Below are 24,115 nucleotides of genomic sequence, written 5' to 3' on the forward strand. Positions count from 1 at the left end.
CAGACTATATATTTATATATATATATATATACACACACACACACACACATATACATATATATATATATGCGGACCATTTTATTTAAAGATTCTCTTAGATTCTTTTTTTGATATGGACCATTCTTAAAGTCTTTATTGAATTTGTTACTGTATTGTTTCTGTTTTATGTTTTGGGTTTTTGGCCATAAGGCATGTGGATCCTGGCTCCCAGACCAGGGGTCGAACCCATACCCCCTGTATTGGAAGGTGAAGTCTTAACTGTGGACTGCCAAGGAAGTCCTTTTTTTTTTTTTTTTCTTTCCCTAAATAGTTTCTCAATATCTGTCCTGGGAGCGAAGTTCTGCAGAATGTGGTTTGGAAAGTGCCACCTTACAGAGCATCTTCATGTTCATTTGCTTTTGATCTTTGGAACAGGCAGGTGTTATTATCCTGATTTTACAGATGTGGAAACTGTGGCTCACAGAGGTTTCATCACTTGCCCAGAGTCACCCAACTGAGTTCAGAGTGAGGCCAGACTCAAGTCCAGCTCTCAGCATGATGCTTCTCATGGTGCAGAATATTTGGAGAGCTGGACACTGGCGACATGGGAAAACATGGGCAGGCTCAAATGCAACCAGGAGACCTTTAGGTCAAGCTTCTAGGCTGAAGTAAAGCCAGAAAGGCTTGCTAGTAAGCCAGCATGGTGGGAGAGGGCTGTGGATCAGGGAGAGAGTGGTACATGGTGAGGTGAACTTGGCAGGGGAGTCTGTTTTCAAACTGTCCCAGATTGAGGTCAGAATCAGACAGACACCACGGAGAAGAGATGAGCTAATCTTTCCCATACTGCGCCCCCATCCATCCTGCTTGGCACCTTCTCTCCGGCCTTGAGCCATCAGAGCTCAGTAGGGCTCAGAGGCCTTGGAGGGGGGGACAGAAAGGGGACAGAGGAAAACCACAGGGACGGAAACAGTACTTGCAGCAGAAGCGGGTGTGTGCCGCCCCTGAGATGAGAAAACTGAGGGGTGGCTCAGCCATTCCTACAGGAGGGCTGGCTCCAGGCAAAAGAGGATGACATGTTCTCCATCTCCAGTGTGTACAGAGCAAAAGGAAAAGGGGGCCCTGCATGGAGAGAGACTTCACAGGGGAACCACAAAGCCCATCTCCACAGTGATGCATGTGGGGCACAGGAGGGCAGCTGCCTGGGGAGAGGGTGTGAAGACTCCTCTCCCAAAGGTCTCTATCACAGGAGCGAGGGGTTTACTTTGATTGAAGAGGGGTAACAGCATGTGGCCCATGGTGCTGGGGGAGGAGCAGGATGGGGAAGAAGGCGATGGCAGCATGGGAAGCACTAAGTATCATCCCAGTGGGGGCAGGAGGAGAGGAAGCTGGTGAGGAGGACTGGCAGAGAATAGGGCAGAAGGGAAACTCAGTTTGAGCACCACTGATGGTCGGCTATATCCAGGACCTTTCAGGGGCAGGATCCCCTCCTTCCAGCCTCCTCTGCACTGGTCACTAATGGAGGAGGGGGGCTGGTGTATAGGGAACCTCGGGACATTTGTAAAGGCTTTGGCATTGACTCCCCTGTTTAATTTCTTGTGCTTCACCTTTCAATCATTTGAGTCCACTAGTCATGGAAACTGGTTTCATTTTCTGAGGTCAACTGAGTATATGATGGAGCTACGTTTCATAGGATGTCTGAATGTCCCAACTTGCTGACTGCCTACCAGGGAACCAGGCTCAGTCAACACAGCTAGGGACATCTTTTTCCAGGTGCATGGTGAGCTGGCTTGGGGAGCAATCAAGCTCAGCTCTGGACTTTCCAGGGGAACCAGAATCATTGGTGGCATGCGCGCGAGTATGCCATTCTTCAAGAACTCTATGGAAGAACCTACTTGGCTCATGCACCCCTTATGCTACCTGGTCCAGGCCTTATTTCCCTTGGAGACATCTTAGATCCTTGTCAGTTATTCATTTCCATTCATATAACTTACAGTTTCTGACTATTAATTAACCTTAGAGGCTTGGGAGGTTTTCCAGAGCAAGTATTTCTGAGGAAACCCATCCCATGTTAATAGCATGTAGGCAGCCTCATATCCTCACATTTAGAGGACTGGGAACTACATCCTTTACTCACTGGTTTCACTCATCGGAAAGCTGCTGTTTCCCTTAAAGAGCAGGTACAGGACTCATCTCCAGGGTTCTGACGGACAAAGTCCCTATTTACCTGGATCTTCAGTCATCCCATTTGCCTCCCTTCATGTCTACACACCTGACTCAGCCCCCACCACACAGCCTGAGAGGCGACACTGGGACAGGGAACAGTCCTCTAACTCTTCACACCCTGTCTCCTCCATGAAGCCCTTCCCACACCCTCTGGACCACATGGAGGGGACACCACATGGAGGAGGAAAAAGCACTGGCTGACCTCCCATCTTGGTACCATCCCTTTCCTGGTTTGATGACATTGTGAAGGAAACCTCTTTGAGCCTGGGTCTTTCATCTGTAAAATGGGGGTGGTCCCAGGAGCCCTACAATAGCCTTGAGGACTGAATTAGATGCCAGATGTACGGCGCCTCAGTGCAAATCCTGACACACAGTGGGTACCCAATAAATGTGAGCTCCTACCCTCTTAGTCTTAGCACCACGTGCCTTGGGCATGGCTCACGCTCAGCGTGGCTGGATCTCCAGCGTAGCCCATGGGCGCCATGAGCTTTGGAGTGCAGGGCTGCCTTGGGCATGCTTCATGCTCAGCGTGGCTGGATCTCCAGCGCAGCCCATGGGTGCCATGAGCTTTGGAGTGCAGGGCTGCCTTGGGCATGCCTCACGCTCAGCGTGGCTGGATCTCCAGCGCAGCCCATGGGCACCATGAGCTTTGGAGTGCAGGGCCTGAGCTCACACTTCTCTGTGTGCTTTCAAATTCTGAACTAGTGCTGAGCCAGGGCCTGCCTGGACATCCTGGTCTTCCTCTAGCCACTGAGATTCTTCCAACGGTGCCTGCTTTCAAATTCTGAACTAGTGCTGAGCCAGGGCCTGCCTGGACATCCTGGTCTTCCTCTAGCCACTGAGATTCTTCCAACGGTGCCCTACTGCTCTCGGAAAAAGCACCAGTTTCTTAATCACTTCTAAGGCCCTCTGGGATCTGGTCCCTGCTCACTTATCCAGTTTTATCTCCTAAGCCCTAGGGAACCGTGAAGTTTTTTGGATGCACTGGCTTCTTCCTGCAACCGAGCCTTTGATCAGCCAGTCCTCTGCCTGGAGCACCCTCTCCCCTCTTTAACTTCTGCCCCGTGTCCTCGTCACCTAGATGACTTCTGCTCACCTTTTCCATCTTGGCTTAGATATCCTGCCTTCAGGAAAACTTGTCTCTCCAGGTCTCTTCTTGGGGTCCTGTCATCTCCTCTAACTTTTATCACAGCACTTGCCACCCTGGGTGTCCACCTCCTTTTGTGATTAACCTGTGAGCTCCTGGGGGCAGGGATCAGGTTGAACTCAATGTTCCATCCCCAGGCTGGTGCACTGCCTGGCACATAGTGAGTGCTCAATAAATAACCGAGAAGAAACATTGAGTGCGTGTCTCTTGCTACCACTTTATCTAAAGCCACTGAAGTGATCTGGACCTGAGGCACTCTTGTGCCAGTGGGTGTTTTTGTTTAGAGAAGGCTGAGGACTGACTCACAAAGAGCCCCGAGCAGGGTGCCCTTGCCCATGGCAGCTCCACAGGGCCCTGAGAAAGCGGCCGGTATAGGCCTGGTTAGTAGGGTGTCTTCTGCCATCAGCAGCCAGCCTGGGCCACTAAAGTTCTTCAGTTGCTGGTATGAGACAGAAATGGAATGAACCAGGGTTTGGGCAAATCCCATCGAGACAGATAGGCTAAGAGAAGTTTGGGGATTTTGTGGGTATGTCCCTAACCCCCGCTATTGGTGTCAGGGGAAAACAACACTCCTCTTCCCTTTGGCTTCCTTCAGAAGTCAGGTCTTAGATCTGAGAGGTCTAGGGCTGACCTGGGGGAGAGCACACTTCTCGCATCTGCAGTGGGGGAGTGAGGCAGTGCTTATGGAGACAGAGTTATAGGTCACTCTAGAGTCTTCTGAGAAATCGCATCTGAGAGGCAAAGCTGGTGACCTGTCTGTTAAATCACCCTGAGGCTGTGGAGGGCCGGAGGCTCAGCCAGCTGTGCGGACGGGGCAGGCTGCCTGCATGCTTGCTTCCTGTCTGGCTGGCGCAGTTCTTTCAGAGCCCTCACTGAACTGAAATCATAAACACAAGCTTTCAGAGAAGCCAGTGATTTCTGCTTCTGTCTTCATCTGATTACGAGGAGATAACAGATGACTTTGTTCTAAAGTGCTGAGAAAACTCCCTGGTCTACAGGCCGGGGCGTGGGGCTATAGGCACCGTGCTGGCCCCAGACCACCTCTCCATCTCGGCCTGGCATGACAGCAAGGGCACATGGGCAACAGAGTGACCACAAGCCAGGGGCCTGGCCCACGAGTGCGACAAGAGCCTGGGAGACAGACTATTCCTGGGGAGACGCGTCGTCTCCATGTGGTGTCCAAGAACCCAGCTTTCAGGTTCCAGCTCCCTCTTGAGTCTCCCAGCCTCCAGCCTCCCTCCAGCTCACCCTCCTTTCCCAGTCCCTGCAACACTTTCTGGAACATGCATTTTTTCCCCCTCCTCCTAATATTTTTATGTGTGTCACATTTTCCTTTCATATCCCTCAAGGTACCTGCTGCAAAGCAGGTCACACAGCAATCCCTTCATATTCATTTGCTCAAAATCCTTTTACTCACCATAAAAGTCAAACTCAAAATGCCTCCTAGCTTTGCAGTGTCCCAGTATGCTTATCTAAGCTCTATTTTCTTTGAAATGTCAATATGCTTATCTAAGCTCTATTTTCTTCTTTTAAATATCCTCAAAGAAAAAGGAAACATATAAATAATTAGAATGCTTGCTCAATATCAATTTACTAGATCTTTAGATATACATATGTATTTGTATTTAGCTCAGTTCAGTTCAGTCGCTCAGTTGTGTCCGACTCTTTGCGACCCCATGAACCGCAGCACACCAGGCCGCCCTGTCCATTACCAACTCCCAGAGTCCACCCAAACCCATGTCCATTGAGTCAGTATTAATTAAGCCCATATATTTTCAGAGTATATATGCATATCTTTATACACATGTTCACCTGTGAAGTTAGATGAAATAGGAATGTAAAACTGCATAGTGTCTTGCCTGACAAAAATAGAGTTGGGACACAAATTCAAGTTAACTATCATTTGCCTAGAAATTTCTCTCAACATATTCTTCTATCCCTTTCCCGATTTTCCTTATAGAAAACAGAGTAAGACACACAGAGGGCTGCCAGTGGAACCTTTCACAGCACCTATCTTGCCAGGGAGGTGCTCTACCATCCTTTAATCCATTTCCTTCTTAGAGTGTGGTGGCCAGAACTGATGGCTTGATCCTTGTCTCTGTGTTCTGAGCAATGCTAAGGGCAGCCAGTTTCTACTTGGTGGAAACCCTCAAACCACTGTCTAAGATAGTGTCAGTGATTTATCACTTATGGAGTAACTGTGATAACACAGTGATGCTCTGACAGCTTTACCAATCCAGTCTAACCTTGAATGACTTGAACTGTGTCTCCCTCAAAAGCTATGTTGAAATTCTAAGCACCAGCACCTCAGCCTTATTTGGAAATAAAGTCTTTGAAAATGTAATCCAATTGAGATGAGGTCATCAGGGTGGGGCCTAATTCAGCATGACTGGTGTCCTTATAAGAAGGGGAAATTTGGACACAGAGCTCAGACATGTACAGCGGGAGGACCTGATGAAGAGACACTGGGAGAACGCATGTGAAGAGTGGAGGGATGTGGCCACAAGCCAAGGGACATCTGGCGCCACCAGAAGCTGACAGAGGCAAGGAAGTCTTCCTTCCCCTGCAGGTTTCAGGGGGAAACCTGATCTGCAGGCGCCTAGATCAAAGACTTCTCACCCAGAACGATAACATTTCTGTTGCTGTAAGCCACCAGTGTGTGGTACTTCACGGTAGCCCCTGGAAACTAACACAAACCCCAATCTTCTGAAATAGATTTTTCACATCTGAATGTCACCCTTGATATTTAACCTTGATTTCCTCTTAAGATTACCACAAATAACGATTCTGTGATTCACTTTTCTGGATCTCAGTTTCTTTACCAAGAAAGTGCTGGATCATCGAAAAAGCAAGAGAGTTCCAGAAAAACATCTATTTCTGCTTTATTGACTATGCCAAAGCCTTTGACTGTGTGGATCACAATAAACTGTGGAAAATTCTGAAAGAGATGGGAATACCAGACCACCTGACCTGCCGCTTGAGAAACCTATATGCAGGTCAGGAAGCAACAGTTGTAACTGGACATGGAACAACAGACTGGTTCCAAATAGGAAAAGGAGTACGTCAAGGCTGTATATTATCACCCTGTTTATTTAACTTATATGCAGAGTACATCATGAGAAACGCTGGGCTGGAAGAAGCACACGCTGGAATCAAGATTGCCGGGAGAAATATCAATAACCTCAGATATTCAGATGACACCACCCTTGTGGCAGAAAGTGAAAAGGAACTAAAGAGCCTCTTGATGAAAGTGAAAGAGGAGAGTGAAAAAGTTGGCTTAAAACTCAACATTCAGAAAATGAAGATTATGGCACCTGGTCGCATCACTTCATGGCAAATAGATGGGGAAACAGTGGAAAGAGTGTCAGACTTTATTTTTTTGGGCTCCAAAATCACTGCAGATGGTGACTGCAGCCATGAAATTAAAAGACACTTACTTCATGGAAGGAAGGTTATGACCAAGCTAGATAGCATATTGAAAAGCAGAGACATTACTTTGCCAACAAAGGTCCGTCTAGTCAAGGCTATGGTTTTTCCAGTAGTCATGTATGGATGTGAGAGTCGGACTGTAAAGAAAGCTCAGCCCCGAAGAATTGATGCTTTTGAACTGTGGTGTTGGAGAAAACTCTTGAGAGTCCCTTGGACTGCAAGGAGATCCAACCAGTCCATTCTGAAGGAGATCAGCCCTGGGATTTCTTTGGAAGGAATGATGCTGAGGCTGAAACTCCAGTACTTTGGCCACCTCATGCGAAGAGTTGACTCATTGGAAAAGACTCTGATGCTGGGATGGATTGAGGGCAGGAGGAGAAGGGGATGACAGAGGATGAGATGGCTGGATGCCATCACTGACTCGATGGACGTGAGTCTGAGTGAACTCCGGGAGTTGTTGATGGACAGGGAGGCCTGGCGTGCTGCGATTCATGGGGTCGCAAAGAGTCGGACACGACTGAGCGACTGAACTGAACTGAACTGAACTGGGGATAATAAATCTACCGAGCTTGCTGATTGCATGACAGCATAAAAGTAAACCTCATGTAAACTAGAGTTTCCTTTAGAAAGTATTATATGAATGTCATTTTAATTCTGTCATCTAACTCATCTGCCATATCCTTCAGCTTTGTTTTAAGTTGTTTTGACCGGGACCATTTTTAAAGTCTTTACTGAATTTGCTGCAATATTGTTTCTGTTCCATGTTTTGTTTTTTTTGGCTGCAAGGCCTATGGGATCTTAGCTCCTCCACCAGGGATCGAACCCCTACCCCCTTCACCTAGAAGGTGAAGTCTTAACCACTGGACTGCCAGGGAAGCCCCCTCCTTCAGCTTTTTGTCAACCTAAAATCTGACTGCCATGCCTCCCCTCTCTCTATCAAGATGCATATAAAAATATTGCATAAGGTAAGTTCAGGCTCAGAACCCTGTGACCTGCCCTCTACCAGCAGCCCTCTCATAAAGCTGACAGAACCAGTCTCACCAACACACTTTGTGGGTATGGTTGTTAAATTCATTGTTAATCAACCAGCCATGGTCACTTTTTCCATCTGGTTCAGGAAGATGATATCAGAGAGTTTCAACTGTTTTGCTGGAATAAAGATAGACAATGCCTGCAGCATTTCTCTGATCTATTAGTCTGGAAATGAAGTTAACTGGCTCCCAGCAATTATCATTTTCCCCTAAGTGTCCACAAACCATCTTCTCATAAAACCTTCTAGAAATCTGCTTTAATCACATCCATCTCAGAGTATCCCAAACGTCATTGTCTCTCTTTTTGAATACTGGGAGCCTGTTTGCCCGTCTCCCATCATTTGGTACCACTGCTCTATTCTGTCAAATCCCAACCACCAAACAGTGGGCATGGTTAATTCTTTGCCAACCTGAGAGGTAACTCACCTGGGCCTCTGAGATGGCTTTTAACCTCAGCTGCATAACAGAACCACCAGGGAACTTTAAATGAAAGTGATGCTACCCCCATCCCAGAGATTCAGTGTAACTGCTCTAGGATCTGGTCTGGGTGAGTTATAGCTCCCATCTGACTTCATTAGATATAATTCATTAATCTACTTCACATGGGTTTCAGTTCACCTAACAGTGGTTTCTGCCCTAATCTTTGTACAATGAAGATATTTCTCTTTGGGAAAAATTAGAAGCAAAATAACAGCCTTGTTATTTGTCCTTGTTTTCTCCACCCTGCCGGTGCATCAGAAACAAACAGGCATCTCTATGGACACCTGGGTTTCAACTCCTATCTCGTGAACTGGAATGTCCAGGGGTGGGGCCCAGACCTGGTTTTTTTGTTTTTCTTTTTTTAAGCTCTGTGAATGATTCTGATGTGCATCCTGGCCAAGCCCCTCTGTATAAAGATCAGTGGATCTTTCTTTCTTCTTTTTCTTAGTTTCAAAAGACTACTTTGTTGTCGGAAAGCCTATTTAGGGGCCTAACTGTTCTGATTCAGCTTCCCCTCAAGGTCACATAATATACTAGCATTCCTTCTCAATTCCATGCTATTCTTCACTTAGTTTATATTGATTGCTCTTTATAAAATCGGGACACATAAGAGTCTACCGGCAAGCCACACTAGTCTCTTTAGATATTGCCCTCTGAGAGGCAGAATAACCTAGTGAGTTAGCATGCATGTTAAACTTTATGGTCTTTGGTAAATCATGCAGTCTCCCTTGTGCCTCCATTTCCTCATCCGTAAAATGGGGATATTAGTAGTCCTCATATACTTGTTATAAGGATAAGTGAAATAATGCTTTTAAGTGATGAGAACGGTACCCAGCAGAGAGTAAATATAAATTATTAGTAATGCTTCTTTGTCAATATTGATCCAACAGTATGATGAGAACAAACAGCATCATTTTTTGGATGATCCTTGATCTCACGTCATAGAATAATCATCGTTTTACTAGGGCAACCAGCGTGCGTTCATTTCCTACATAATCCAAACACTAGAACTCACCAGTCTACTCTCAAAAGCTAAGAGCCGGAAGTGTGGCCCACCCAAAAGGACCTTCCTGAATCTTTTATTGCCTTCCGACCCTTGTTGGTTTTTCCTCATTTTCACTGCATTTCCATTTACAGTATGTGCTTTTATACATCCTGGTGGGCTATCTTTAAACTTTCTGGAATAAAGTGAGATAAGAAAAACAAAAAGGAAGAAAGAAGATGAATTTTACTTCCAGCACTGCTGGCTGTGACATCATCTATCCTGTTCTCTGTAATGAGCAGGGGTGTGTGTGTCCACAGGGAGCTGTAGAGACAGGGGAAGGTGTGCAGTGCATGCCTCACCCGCTGACGCTGCCTTCAAGAACATAGACCCTCCTTTTCCAGGTTCTGAATTCCCAACAAATGACCCAGATACATTTTAATGCTGGATTTCCTAATTTTTGCCAACTAAGTCGATTAAAAAATAGAGTAGCCTGGCTGAATGGGTTGAACAGTCCTCCAGTTTGTGACCTCTATTTAGTAAAGTTGTTTCCACCTTTTAGGGGAAGAGAAGATCAAGACCCATTTGCTTTTTAAGCACAAATGATTAGCTTCATGGCATTTAAAAGTGGGAAGCTATTTGGTCCCTGGCCATTCTCTGGTCCACTGGAGACAGTCATGGCAGCATGCTGACCTCTGTGGCTGGCACACAGAAATGAGGAGCCACCCAAGTGCCAGGTCAAATGCCTCTACCCCCATAATCTGGTCCACAGCCTCATCTAAACTTTGTCTGAGGGAAAGTGGCTTCACTCCTGAGTGAATTTAAATTATTTAAATGCATTTTTTACTTTTTTATTTATTTAAATTTTTTATTTTATATTGGAGTATAGTCGAGTAATAATGTTGTGATAGTTTCAGGTGAGCAGCAGAGCAACTCAGCCATACTTATACATGTATCCAATCTCCCCCCAAACTCCTCTCCCATCCAGGCTGCCACCTAACATTGAGCAGAGTTCCCTGTGTTACACAGTAGGTCCTTGCTGAGTATCGATTTTAAATATATAAATGTATTATTATTTTTTTAATGGACGAAGTCTCTCAGACCATCAGGCACTCTGAACAACCAACTACAGTTGAATTCTATCAAACCCACTGCACGATGGAATTCAACCATTTCCCCCTCTCATTATTGTTTGCCAGACTATAAAAAAATAAATCCACATTTTTTACAAATTCTATTTGAAGAGTTGCATGGGAAACTCCTATCAGCTACCACTAACTTCCTCCCTCACACCTAGCTAATACCTCAGTGATCAAAGGAGTTTAGCCAACTACAATTTGTCTATAAACTGGGGGTTTATAGGGGTGTATAGACTCAGTCTATAGACTAATGCTGAAGTTCGAATACTTTGGCCATCTTATGTGAAGAGTTGACTCACTGGAAAAGACCCTGATGCTAGGAAAGACTGAAGTTAAAAAGGAGAAGAAGGTGGCAGAGGATGAGAGGGCTAGATAGCATCACTAACACAATGGACACGAATTTGAGCAAACTCCGGGAGATAGTGAAGGAGAGGGAAGCCTCGCGTGCTGCAGTCCACGAGGTCACAAAGCGTGGACATGACTTGGCAACTGAACAACAATAGACTCAGTCCTCTGTGCTCTCCTTTACAGGGAAGGGCAGTTATCCCCGTTATAAAGAAGTTGTTACCAAACTTGGAACACTTGCTACGGTGCTTTTAAAACAAAATTATGGGACAACTACTTGAAGATTATTTGGAAGTCAGGGGCCAGTTTGGAAACCTACAGAAGCTTGAAAGGGGCCCCCAAGACACAACTCCCTGTACCCCTTGCTCCCACAGAAGCAGGGAACGTGGTCCTTGATCAAGTGGGGAGTTTGTTGAGGTGACTTTCAAAGCTGCTTCTACCTATAAATTCCATGGCTCAATCATTTAAAGTAAGGTATTTCAAGCAAGACTTCTTGACCTGGGTTCCCGCTCCCAGGGCATGAGTGGCAGATTTTCTGTAAGGGGCCAGTTAGTGACTATTTTAGGCTGTGTGGGCCGTGGGGCCTCTGTCACACCCACCCGCCTCTGCTGTGTGTCTCAGAAGTGGCCCTAGACGAGGTGTCAGTAGTGACCAGGCGTGGCTGCGTCCCAGGAACACTTTATTTATGGACACAGACATTTGAACTTCTTATAATGGCCAAGTGTCACCCAGCATTCTTCCTCAACCGCTGAAGAAAAATGTAAAGCCCATTCATAGTCTGAGGGTTGTGCAGAAAGAGTCAGTGGTTGGATCTGGCCAGTGGGCCAGAGTTTGCTGACTGCTGTGCTAGAGAAGGGACCTCAGGGCTTCCATGAACCTCCTAAAATACAGTAATGCATGTTGTGTAGATGGGCATATTTGGGTTTTCCTGGAGGAGTTCATTGTAGCAGGTTCTGGAAGGGGTGCTGACTTCACTGCTAAGTTAAGAACCACAGATTGAAAAGCTTCCCCTCATACAAGGCCTCAAATTCTCTGTGGAATAACTCTCTGAGGAACCACAGAGAGAAGAAAACCCTGAGAAGCAGTTTCAGGACTGGAAATGTCTCCACTTGCTCTAGGCCCTTGCACCACGGAGGTTCCAACATAGGGTGTTGCCTTGGCCTCTTGGAGCTCCACGTGAAGGCTCCCTATGAAAACAGCTGGGAAAAGTCCCGACACAGACTATGTATCCAAGGCTGTTGCAAGACCAGGTGGAACCACAGTCACAGTATTTCTCTATTTCTTTTAGGGAAGGAGACATTCCTGGGCAATTCTGGGGGGCGGTGCTGACACCTGCCTCCTGAAACCCTCACAGCCTTCCAACCTCACAGGTTTGCCCAGGTCCACATGTGGGCACACTGTTGGCTGTGACTACTTGCCTTTAAAAGTTGGTAGTGAAAATACAGAGCATACATTTCAGCCAGGATTCATTTTGGCTCATGTGGTTATACACTGCTCATGTCTGCATTGTCTGTACAGAGCTCACTGGCCCTTGACGAGATTCAGATTGGAGTTTTCAGTGGCCTAGAGGTGTCTCCAAGTGCCCCAAGAATCTTGGCTCCCTGGCGAGGCAGGCAGGGTCTCGGGGCATGGTGGGACACCTACACCATCCGTCACTAGTGGTACCCGGCTCACAAGCAGTGGACCCTGCTGAGTGCCCAGGTGATGGCCCAGAGGGAGAGCTCTTCTCACACTGGGGAGCCTGCCCCTCTCCAAGACCAGACATGAGAGGACAGGAGTGTCTGTTTCCCTCTCAAATACTGCAAAGGGGCTTGAAATCATCCCTGAGCCCAGGAGGCCTCCATTCTGCTGCTAACAGGAAGGATCTATGAGCTGCTAATGTGGGAAAGAAATGTCCCTTCCAAGGAATTGTGTCCAACCCAGGCTGGTCCCCCTCACATACCTGACACCTCCCCTGTGCCCCTCTTTCCCAGCCCTCTTTGTAACCAGGGCTAAGAAATGACTTATTTGTTAACTGTCTCCTCCACAGGCTGGACATTTGGCTTGGGTGTCTGTCATGCATTTCCAGCACCAGCACAGAGCTTGGCATGGCCGAGTCCCTCCATGTGGACAACATAATAAAGCACAGCAACAGAGCCTTCTCTAGGCTGTATTACAAAGCTTACCTGTCTGATTTGTTTGACCTCACACCTACCCTACGGGGAGACAGTGCTGCCGCAACGGCCACTGGAGACCAGCACACAGCTTGCCCAAGGTGTGCAAGGTGGGGGAGCCAGGATTAGGTTTAGCCTGTTCTGACTCCAGGCTGTGTGCCTGGAGTGTGTTGTCCTGCCTCCCACTGAGAGGCACCACTGTGGTCACCTGTGCAAGAGGCTGAGGCTCTGAGCCCAGCCCGGTGGGCAGTCACTGGCTCTCACCAATAGTGTTGTTGCTGCATTAAAAACCAACCAACCAACCAACCAATAAGCAAAAATTGCCTTCCGCTCTGAGTCGCTCATAGTGCATGAGGCTGCCATCCCCACTAGACCCTTTGGGGTCATTTCTTCGACATGAAGGGTGAAGAGGAGCACAGTCCTTTGAAATTCTTCATTATGACCAAGAATAGAAATACATTTTCTGTGTAACCTAGTGAACATCACCTCACTCCACCACCCCCAAGTAAAGACGCAGCTTGTACACGTTACCTTCACTCTGCGTGATTCAGTCTGTGTTCTAGTCTTGCTATTTAGTTCTTTTCTACTGTACCCTACCCTAGTCAACCCGATCCTAGTCTTCATTAAAAATGTTTTCTGCCTTAACCTTCTAAATTGATTTTACAACCCACTGAGGGGAAGATCCAGAAGTCGCGTAAAGGGGCACCCAGCAGGGTGTCTGGAACTGAAAACATGTAGGAAATACAAGGTCGATACCCAGGAATAAAAACTCTGAGGAGGAGACAGCATGCTACCTGCCATGGCCTGCCCTGAGCCTGAGCCCCCGGGCCAGGCTCTGCAGTGAGCTGGCCCCATGCGGCAGGGCGTGCAGCAGCAGGACCCGTGGCTGCTCCCACTGCAAGTGGGCAGACACAGTGGCAAAGCCAGCCCCGCTCTGCCTCTAACTGTGGAGCCCTTTTTCATTCATCATTTACTTTTCAAAGCAGTGTCATCATTGACAGCTGTTGAGTTTAGCTACTCTAGGGATGCTTTTTGGTACACGAAGAAACTTTCCAGTAGGTCCTGGCAAAAACCCTGATCTTCCAATGACCCATCTTTTCTCCCCATATTTATGAAGATGTCCTGGATGGAGATCAAGTTCTCTTGGCCCAGGGGGAAGAGAAGGTATTAGGGCTCTGCCTACTGGCTTTAAAATGGCAACTGTAAACACTCTAATAGATGCCTCTCAAGTCAAGATGAGGTCACCCACCTTCTCTTACCATTCAAAAATTTCAGGTTTCCTAATGCAGGATCTTATCACCCCAAATTCCTAGGTGCACACTGGAACAGATCTTAGGCCATAAAAAGTGAGACGAGAATTTAGAGATGGAACTGGGAGAGAAACATTCTCCAGAAAAAACACTTCTAGAGCTTCATTCATTCATCCCACACAGGCATACTGAATCCCTACTCTGTGCCAGGAGTTTTTGCTAAGAACACAGCTGTGAAAGAAACGGAAGCACATTCCTCCCCTAACACCTGACCCAGAGCTTGCTAATCGTCTCTGTAGGGTGATGGGCACACGGGGATTCTACTTTTCTTGCTACTTTTGTGCATGCCTGGAATTTTCCATAATGAAAAGTTAAACATATGAATCTCACACACTTGATGCTGGGTGAAAGAAGCCAGACATAAGAGAGTACATACAACATGACTCCATGTACGTGAGACTCAAGGACAAAGAGAAGTCTCCTCTCCAGAGACAGAAAGCAGATCGAGGGCTGTTGGTGGCGAAGGCATCTGGGAACTGCTCGGACACAGAGATGTTCATACATTCATGTACAAGTGGTTACATGGGTGCATCCATTTGTTAAAACACATCAAATGGATAGTTTAAACAGGTGACTTTTAGGCTCTGTAAATGCGGTTATAATAAAATTTAAAAACCACACACATCCCTGCCTGCATAGAGCATGTTTACATGGAGTAGCTGGGGCTGGGAGAAATTGTAGGGACCATGCAAGTCCCTCACTTTAAGGAAAGGAGCAGAGAGACTCAGTGTCTTGTGCAGGGTTTCACAGACTCTCACAGTGGGGACCTGGACCCAGCCCTGTCCAGTAACTTCTGTTTAGCTCACTGCCTGTGATACACAGCGGGGGCTAAGTTCTGGAATCCCCTGCTTTGGGGGTGATGGTATTTTGAGTCATCTGGTGGAATACCCACATCCCAGGCACCTGGGTACCTGTAGCCTGAATCTGTAATGTCTCTCTAGGAGGACCACCAATCCTGTTGTTTCCAGCAATAGTGAGGTGCCAGCTACTTATGGGGAGGAGGAAGGAGTGGCTGAAGTGCCCAGTCAAGATCTGGTTTATTTTCCAGGTCACCTCAGCTGACAATCCCCACTCCAGGCTTATCTGTCCATCTCCTTGCTCCAGGCAATGATCATATCTCACTGTCCCCATTATTTTGGCCCCTCCTCCATGCCTAGCTGGGCTCACCCACCTGAAATACTCCACTGACACCCAAGCTCTGTGCTCCAGGGAAACTTCTTTAGGGGTGGAGTAGGTCCCAGAAAGGAGGAGCCCAAATAACACTCAGGCTTGGAAAGATGCAGGTCGGTGATCCAGGCCTTCTCACTTTAAAGAGACTGAGGCTGATGTGCAAACTTAAGAAACCTTTACAAACCCAATGTGTGTTTGCTAGGCCCCAGAACCCTAGGATAATGTTTTAGCAAATGTCAGCTTGAGGGCTGGAAGACAGAGCCCATCCATGAGAAAAGCTTAATGTTCTGCTGTTACTTAGACGCATGTTACCCAGGCTTTGACCACTGTGCCTCCACCCCTGGCTGCAGGACGACCTGAAGCCTTGTCTGCAGAGATGGGCAGGTGGGTACTGTTCATCCACCTACGTGCCACCCCAGATGGGACCATCTACAAGATGGTGGGTGGGAAGTGGCTCCTGTGACCCACACAGGCCTGATTGGGGAGGAGGCTGTCTTCTAAACCTCAAGACTCTGATCCCAAAATTAAATCCTGGATTTTATCCTGTTGTGGTGGCTCAAATGGTAAAGCATCTGCCTACAATGCAGGAGACCTGGGTTCGATCCCTGGATTGGGAAGATCCTCTGAAGAAGGCAATGGCAACCCACTCCAGTACTCTTGCCTGGAAAATCCCATGGACGGAGGAGCGTGGTAGGCTGCAGTCCATGGGGTCTCAAAGAGTCGGACATGACTGAGCGACTTCTCTTTCACTGTTTTCACTTTTTGTAGCCCTCAGGGATTCCGTGTTCAGTATCTCCTCCTGCCATCTCGGCTCCTTACGTCACACGGTGACATGAAAGTGTTCCATGTTCCTAGGGGGTTCTTTTCTTCTATGTTTACATTCCCCGCACCCAGGGCATCCCACAGGACACAAAGCACACACCCACGAAACACTGGCTAGAAGAGCCACTCTGAATCCTGCCCTTCTCTTTTCCCTGTCATGCCTTCTCCTAGGTAGCTCTCTCTTCCTAACCCTTCCTGGCTTTCTCTGCCAAGATCCAGCAACTCTCGAGAACCTTCCCTGACGCTCCTGCCCTTCCCCACTTCAGTCAGGAACAGCCTACTAGGTCCCATGCTCCCAGATGAGATGCGTATGTGTTATCTTAAGTGCTCATGGGGTGGAAGGAGATTAAATTCAATGTGCACTAATTTGGTGAATCTACGAAGATGAATCCCCATATAACAGCTATCAAGTCATAAATAAAAACTTTAGAGCTTATGGAAATGCCTTCCCCTGGGGTGGGGGGCTGGAAGGACCAGAGTGATACATACATGGGCCCTCCAGTCCCTGGACACAGGGATGATCCTGCAATCAGAATTCTCTGAGAGAAATTTACTGTGCAGAGTCAAAGACACCCCAGTGAGGCTGTTTAGCTTAGAAATACTTGGGAAGCTGTGACTGCTACCATTTCAGGGCTGGGACACTGAAAGTTATACAGCCGTGCTCAGCAAAGGCACAGTAAAGGCTGGCTGACGGCAGGAACAGTAGAGGTCATGGGCAAATCCACTGAATAAAAGGTGGGGAACCTTGGGATATTCCAAGGGGCAAAGGGCTTGAATACCGGTGTCCAGGGTGGCTCCTCCTTCTAAGAACTCCCCCAGCTCAGACCAGTGGCTACACCAGCATTAAGCCTCAGGAGGCTCTCCGGCAGAGTCTAAACTGTGTTCTCTGCCAGTCTTTAGATGCCTTTCTGCTTGCGATGGATGGCTGCGCCCCTGCACACAAGGTGTTACCCTTCATCTGAATGCCTGGCTCCGCCACCAGTGTAGATCAGAAATCTGGTCCAGAATTGCCTCCCTCAGCTTAGACGCCCCACTGTCTCCACCACCATCAGCATCAGCACCAGCCCCAGCACCCCCTGCATATCAAGGACTGTCCTAACCACTTCACATCACCAGGTTTTTCCCTCCTGACAGCAATCCAGTATGGCAGATTTTATCATCCCTGTTTCACGGATCAGCAGAAGTTCAGAGAAATGAGATGACTTTCTCAAGATCTGACAGCCCCAATCGGAACCTGGTTGTATCTGATTCCACATCTCAGCCTTCAAATATTAATATCACACTACCTCTTGCAATCCTGAACTCTTGATTCTTGGAATCTTGGGATAAGAGGAAGAAAGGCTATAACAGGCTGGGTTGGGGGTAGTGAATGGAGAGAGACAGGAACTAAAATTTATCGAGAATCTGTAGTACGCAAAGCATCTGAGGTTTGTAAGCTAATCCTGTAGTAATTCTGTGAGCGGGTATTCTCAAGCCCATTATACAGATAAGGAGGTCAGGGTTCAAGAAGGCTAGAGGTGAATTCCTAGGTTCATATGGCTATCCTATGAGAGCAATTTTATTCCCGCCAAGTCCCTCTGGGGTGACAGCCAGTGCCCTGTCCACTGCACCATGCCACCACCTGGGCCAACTACCAAAAACAGGATCCTGGACTTTTTCCATGCCCTCCGCCCTGGCCAGCATCCTGGCTCTTGGAGGAACTCTGCAGCTTCTTGGAGGCTAGGGTTGTCACTCTGGCATGGACATAGGCCAGTGGGCTGTCCTCATATGTCTGTGGGGACTGACTGGGCCCCCCTCCTGCCTGCCATGTGGAAGATGAGGACAGCCTCTCACGGTCTCTAGGGCTCTGTCTTCAAGATTCACGCTTTCAGGAGGTCTTCAGCTGGTGGGCTGGCTTTAGTGAAAGGGTTGTCTGTTCAGCAGGGCTCCTCCTCTGGCCGCTGAGTTGGTGAGGGTGTGAGGGTCTCAGGCCCACTTCCCAGTTTTCTCTCAGCACAGCCTGGTCATGCAGGAGCATGCAGGAAGGGCCTCCCTTGAGGGTCCCGCCATGCAGTGTGGATGGCTGGATGGAACAGATCATGAGGTTGAAAGGGGCCTCCGTGTCACCAGGCCTGAGGGCTCACCTACCTGGAGAGACTCCCCATTCTGGAGGCCTTACCTTAAAGAGGGACATTCACACTGAAGCAAACTTGAAAAGAGAGAACATGTACACAAAGAGAAGTTTACTTGGCTGGCATTTCCCTCATTGTTTTTGGCTTTCACTGAGGACAGGTGGGATGTTGGGAAGGCAGACCTTTCCCTCCTCCACTGGCTTCCCCCCCATTTCAGCGCTATAATCTCAGAGCCTCCTGCTTTTGGGGGGCAGGGTGGGAGTATGCAGGAGGAGTGCTAGGAGTGAGCAAAATACCTCCAAGATCTACAAGGTCAGGTGATGCCCTCCAATCACACCAAACACATCACTTCTGGCCCCTACGGTCCCCAAGGAAGGCAAGCCCACTAGGAACACAAAAGCTAAAAGGCTGCTTTTAGTGGCAGCAAATGATGCCACTGTCTTGGAACCAAATCCCCAGTAAGACAGATGGTGAATTCCATATTGGAGAGTTTTTCCAGCATCAAAGGTCACAGATCCAGCTTTGCTGGCTTTTCTATTCCCCCACCCACCCACTGCTGTATGCCCGTGGTTGGAAGCAAGCCGCCTGCTTCCAACCAGAAGCTTTCTAATCAGAAAAACTGATTTGAGTGCATGATGGCACCAAGTCTCCAGTTCGGTGTTAATGGCACATCGCTTGTACAACATCAGTAGAGTATGGGAGTGGAGAAAGGGTGGACGGGAGGAGCATAAAAAGGAAAGTGGAGGAGGGAGGATATACAAGATAAGATAGTTGGGAGGAAAGAGGAGAAGGAAGGCTCCACGCAGAAGCAAAGGCCACTGAAAAATGTCCTAGGGTGGGGTTAGCGCAAAGGGGTGAAAACCTGAAGGGAGGAAACCCAGGAAATACTGACAGCTGGTGAGTCAGGGCAGGGTTTAGACAGGGAGGTTCAGGCGCCAGGGAGCAGAAATCTCAGCTCAGCAAACATCTCAGGAAGGCAAAGGCCTGGAGGGAATAGCAGCCAATCGAAGTCTGTGATGGAACCTGACCAGAGGCCAAATTCCAGCTACGAATCTGGACAATCTCCTCGGTGATATCTTTAGAGGGGCGAGGCTTCCTATGGAGGGGATGGAAACCAGTTCCGGAAGCTGCTCTCCTGCCATATCCTCAGCCCTTGTGCGGGTGACCTGGGGACCCCAGCCTCCAGCTGAGCCAGCATGGGCAGAGTGCAGTTTGCTGCGCCCACCCGTGTGTAGGGCCTCTGTGTGGGGCAGTGGGGATGGTTAGGAACCCTGGAACACAGGCCGCCACGCTTTGTCACTGCATAACTCCTAGACTGGAAGACAGGACCTCCCCAGGTCTGTTCCCCCAGCACCCACTACCAGGCAAAACCAAGTCCTTCCTGAATCAGACAGGCAGGATGCCTGCCCCGCCCCACCTCGCCACTGCCAACTGCCCAGGGGGCTCAGATTCAGTAGGGCCAGCACAGCAGTGGAAAGCAGCTCTTCAGCAGGCTCCTGGGGACTGGTGGCATCCTGGTGTGACATCAGCAGGGCATGGGCAGGGAGCAAGTAGAGCAAGCCCAGAACAGAGGAGCCCTGGAGTTCTCTCTGGAGCCCCAGGCCCTTGACTGAACACCCTGGAGATCTTCAGCCTGATGAGGTGGGGAGTCCGTACATAGCTTTCCTTGCTTCTGGAACACAATGTGCCCAGTGTCTTCGCTAGGCCACCTCCAAGGTGCATAGCTGGAGATGCTTGATCACAGACTTGCCCCCTCCCTTCTCACAGTGGCTTTTTCCCTTTGACTTGGAGTTTGTTCCTAAGATCTAAGAAACTCACACTGTCCTTCGCTGCTTGTGATCTGCCACCTTGGCTACTTCTTCCCAGTGTCAATCCAGTTTTTCTTCCTCTCTCTGTCAAAACCATTCTTCCGTGGTTCTCCTTGGAAGGCATCTGGTGTGTCCTTAATTTATGTGACACCTGAAGCCCAAGGAGAGCTTGTCTTGTGTTGGAACTCCCTGTCCCATGAGCAAAAGATGACATCTATGGGGACACACTTCAGCTTCCCAGGGTCTCCCCAATGACTTCTCATGTGTGGCTGTCTGTGGCTTATACTGACGCAGATTTTGGAACACAGAGCCCTGCTCACTGCTGGCATCTGAGCCAGGCAGGCCTCCACACCCCCAGGGAGAATCCTGGGATGGTTAGAGCGGGTGATGGCTTATAAACACCTGTGTGAGTTTCCACACTGGTCCAACTAGGGCTTTCAGAGATGAGATACAGTATATCCGTCATCGCAGTGGGCTTTAATTCAACTTAAAACTTGTTTCTATTACACATAGCCCACAGATGACTCAGGATGATGCCATTAACATTTTTCAGAGAAGAGTTTTCAATCAAGGTACAGATTTGGGACACCTTTTCAACATGCTAATTAGATGAAGACTGTTCTTTCCTGTTTTTAATATTTCTCTGGAGAGAAATCTCTTGTCACAAGGATGTAATTGTGATCAGAGATCTAAATAACTTGAATATATCTTGACTGCCCTATAGCTGAGAACTTAGTAAGGATCAATATCACTCAGCTCCAAACGTGACCAGAAATACCTCTCATATAATATAAGTTTCCTTTTTTATCCTTCCTTCAGATGATGTTCTAATTTCTTCCTTCAAACTGAATTCAAACCAACCAAATAAATGCCCTCTCTCCTGACCCCCAACAGTGTTGAGAGTGACTCTGGAAGCCTGTGAGGGGCGAGCAGGAACGTGCCCAGAGGATCATTTCCAAGGCAATGATGACTCAGTCTTTAGGAATGCTAAACAGTTGTGAACTTGGTGGGAGCTCCTGGATGGCCCCCAGAAGCCTACTTGAGCCCTTCAGTGAAGGAAGCAAGCAGAGTCCTGCCCTCTGGTCCAGGTTGGGGCTGTCGAAAGGCCCAGGGAAAGGAAGCACTGAGCTCTTGCATTCTATGTGGATAGAAAGAACCCCTGACCCAGGATGGACTTCTACTGCTGATTCCTGGGGAGCCGTCACCCCCTGTCCACAGGAGCACCCAGCACCCACACCCCTTGCCAGGGCCAGGGCTACAGCTAGCAGAAGGCTACAGCTCAGCCTTCTGGTTCATGCCCCCCCACCCCACCCGTCTGTATCCTTGCCCATCCTGTGGGCCATAGAAACTGCACATCTGTCCTTCCTGCCCTCACCTCTCTCTGGGGAAGCCAGGGACTGCTCCAAGTGTCCCTGCTCTCAGGTGTGCACTTTCACTGTGCTCAGAGTTCAGACTGGAGGGTGGAAGCCCCAGGAACTGCTGGGGCTTTGGGAAGAGCTCCTGGAGACCAGCACTCCTTGGGGCTTCTTTGGCCATCTCAGAGCAATTGCCTCCACTGGATCCGAGCGAGTTGGCCACCAGACCACTCCAGAGAAAGATTCTGCTTCATGAATTCATCCTTTAAAGCTTCCTTGTGCCTTTTACCACAAAGAGCTTCCTGAATTCCGTGCTTCCCCGTGGGCTCTCTGCAAAGATTCCCTGCCTGCCTTTGCCCCAGCCAGACCCCCGTTCCTTTCACACCCCTTGCTGATGATGGTCCCCTGGGGCTTGTTGCTGCCAGCCTGCACCCCCAGGAGGGGCTGCTCCTCCAGCCCTGCCCCTTTGCAAGCCTAGCATCAAGTCCTTCTGTTGACCTGGCCTCTAGACTGCAGTTTAAGTCATTCTGCAGACCTGCACTGTTTGACTGGGCCCTGTGCTCATCCTGGGCTCCTCTTTGTTGGGCCTAGATTCCTTACTCAGGTCTACTTCCCAATTTTCTTTGGGTTTGATCAACTTAGATTAAACCTAAAATAAGTTTCTCCTCCTCTGCCTGGCCTCTGGTCTCCTGAACGCCTCATTTTGTCTGGAGAAACTTGTCAGTTCATCTTGTCCTAAAAGACCACCTGCAGAGACCCTAGGGATGGGGTGGGGCCAGCCTTTAGGCAGGTTGGCATGTGCCATAAGCCCTGTTCCAAGCTCACATCACAGGCTTAGAACAGCAGGCCCCAGAGCTGTGGGTGATGTTAACAAAGAAAGAAGGTACACCTGAACTTAGCCTGTTCCAAGCTGTGTGTCAGCCAGAGAAAATCATAAAAACTCGAGAAGGAAGCAAACAAAGAATGGTGATGGGACTATGTCCAGGGACCTTCCACCTGCATGCTCTTGTCTGGCTGAGGCCTGGATCACATCCTTCAGCTGAATCTTACCCCCAACGTGAAATATTTCTAAGATCCCTGCACTGTCAACCAATGCCCCCCAGAAAACCTCCTGGAATATAGTGGATTTCCTCTCTGATGATTCCCAAGGCACAGGAGGGTCTTTTTTATAAATGGAAGTGATGGAGAAGGAGTCAGGGCTCTGCCCTGTAACTTCCTTACACAGCCCCTTTTCACTCCCAGGACACCAGCCAGCTGGTTACCCAAAGTTTCATCTAAATGATTGCTTCATGAGGCTAGGATGCAAGAGAACTAAGAGTTTCCCCTTACACACACACACATGGATATGTGTACACGCACATGCACACGCATGCTTACACGCACCCACTCTCTAACTTTAAGGAAAGCACCTCTGACCCTTTTTCCTTCTAGAGGCAGGTCACTGCCACAACGTGGTCTCTGCTGTCTGAGTCAAGCTTGGACTAGACAGGCCTATTCCTCTTTCTAACCTCTGAGCTTCAAACTCAATGATTGCACCTTCCTCTGACTGGCATGGTCACAACAGGCGAAACGACCTGGAAGAAGTGTGTGCTGAGGCTGGAGAGAAGGCAGAAGGGAGAGTGGGTCAAAGAAGGCAGAGACGAGGTCTAAAGAAATGGCATCTCACAGAGCTGGGCTCCACGGGCCGCTCTGGGGACAGTCCTCTTCAAATGTCCACCTCTGAGTCTCAGCCTCAGGCTCTGTGCTAGCTCCAAACAGTGACTGCGACTATCACTGAGTTAATATTTTTCTTTAAATGGACTCATTAAAAAAATGTTTATTTATAAAGAAACTTTGTATCTCTACCACACATAGAAAATCAGTATTGCCCACAATTTTGGTCAAGATAAATAAAATTTGATTAAAGTATAAAAGGTTCCTCTGTGTCCCATGTAAGTCATCATCTTGGTTACAGCTATTGGTTATGTATCTTTGACAGTAAACCCCCAAGGTCAACGAAATTCTTTTAGGGTGTCTCTTGGCAACCTTCTGCCCTTGTCATCTTGGTTGTGAAATGTGCCCAGACCCTCATCTCTGTGCACGGATGCCAGATCCACCCTCAGTGTGTACAAGCTACAGGCCTACTTACAATGCGAGGTTTGAAAGGCGGCTTGATCTTCTTCTGCTCCAGGAGCAGCCAGTCGATCTCCTTGAAGAATGGGTGTTGCTTGATGGCATCCTCACCGTTCTGCGCCGCCACGCAGCCCAGGCGCTTGTGGGGGTTCTTGGTCATGAACTGGGGGGATGAAGACAGAGAGAGAATCAGGAACAGAGGCCTGGCAGGCACAGGCACTGAGGGGAAGGTGGAGCTCAGCCAAGGCAGAATCTTTGGCGTCACCTCCCAAGCCCACTTTCTGTGCTTTCAGGAGCTTGGCCCCTCAGGGTACTCTTTCATCCTTAAGTAGGACTAACTATCCACCGGCCACCGCTCCACACATGTCATATGCATAGACTGACTCATTCCATGCAATGCAGCCTTCTGAGGGACTAACACGATCCCTACTTTACAAGTGAGGTAGTTGAGGCTCAGAGAAGTTAATTACCTTGGCCAAAGTCAAACAGCCAGCGAGGTATCAAGTCAAGATTAGGAAC

The 24,115-nt window shown here is 48.5% G+C and overlaps 1 protein-coding gene across 6 annotated transcripts in view; it reads right to left on the reverse strand.

The window, feature by feature from the left end:
• Positions 1-24,115, reverse strand: part of PRKCE (protein kinase C epsilon) — a 547,240-nt gene that overhangs the window by 4,841 nt on the left and 518,284 nt on the right. For all 6 annotated transcript variants that reach the window (XM_086327131.1, XM_086327130.1, XM_086327132.1 and 3 more), the window contains one exon: positions 23,613-23,759. In XM_086327131.1, coding sequence (XP_086183257.1) covers positions 23,613-23,759 — 147 coding nt within the window. The remainder of the gene's footprint in view (positions 1-23,612; positions 23,760-24,115) is intronic.

The sequence above is a fragment of the Bos grunniens genome, chromosome 11 (genome assembly GCF_055505025.1).
Source record: "Bos grunniens cultivar Pamir isolate PY7600 chromosome 11, Bosgru_T2T1.0, whole genome shotgun sequence".
Lineage (NCBI taxonomy): Eukaryota > Metazoa > Chordata > Mammalia > Artiodactyla > Bovidae > Bos > Bos grunniens.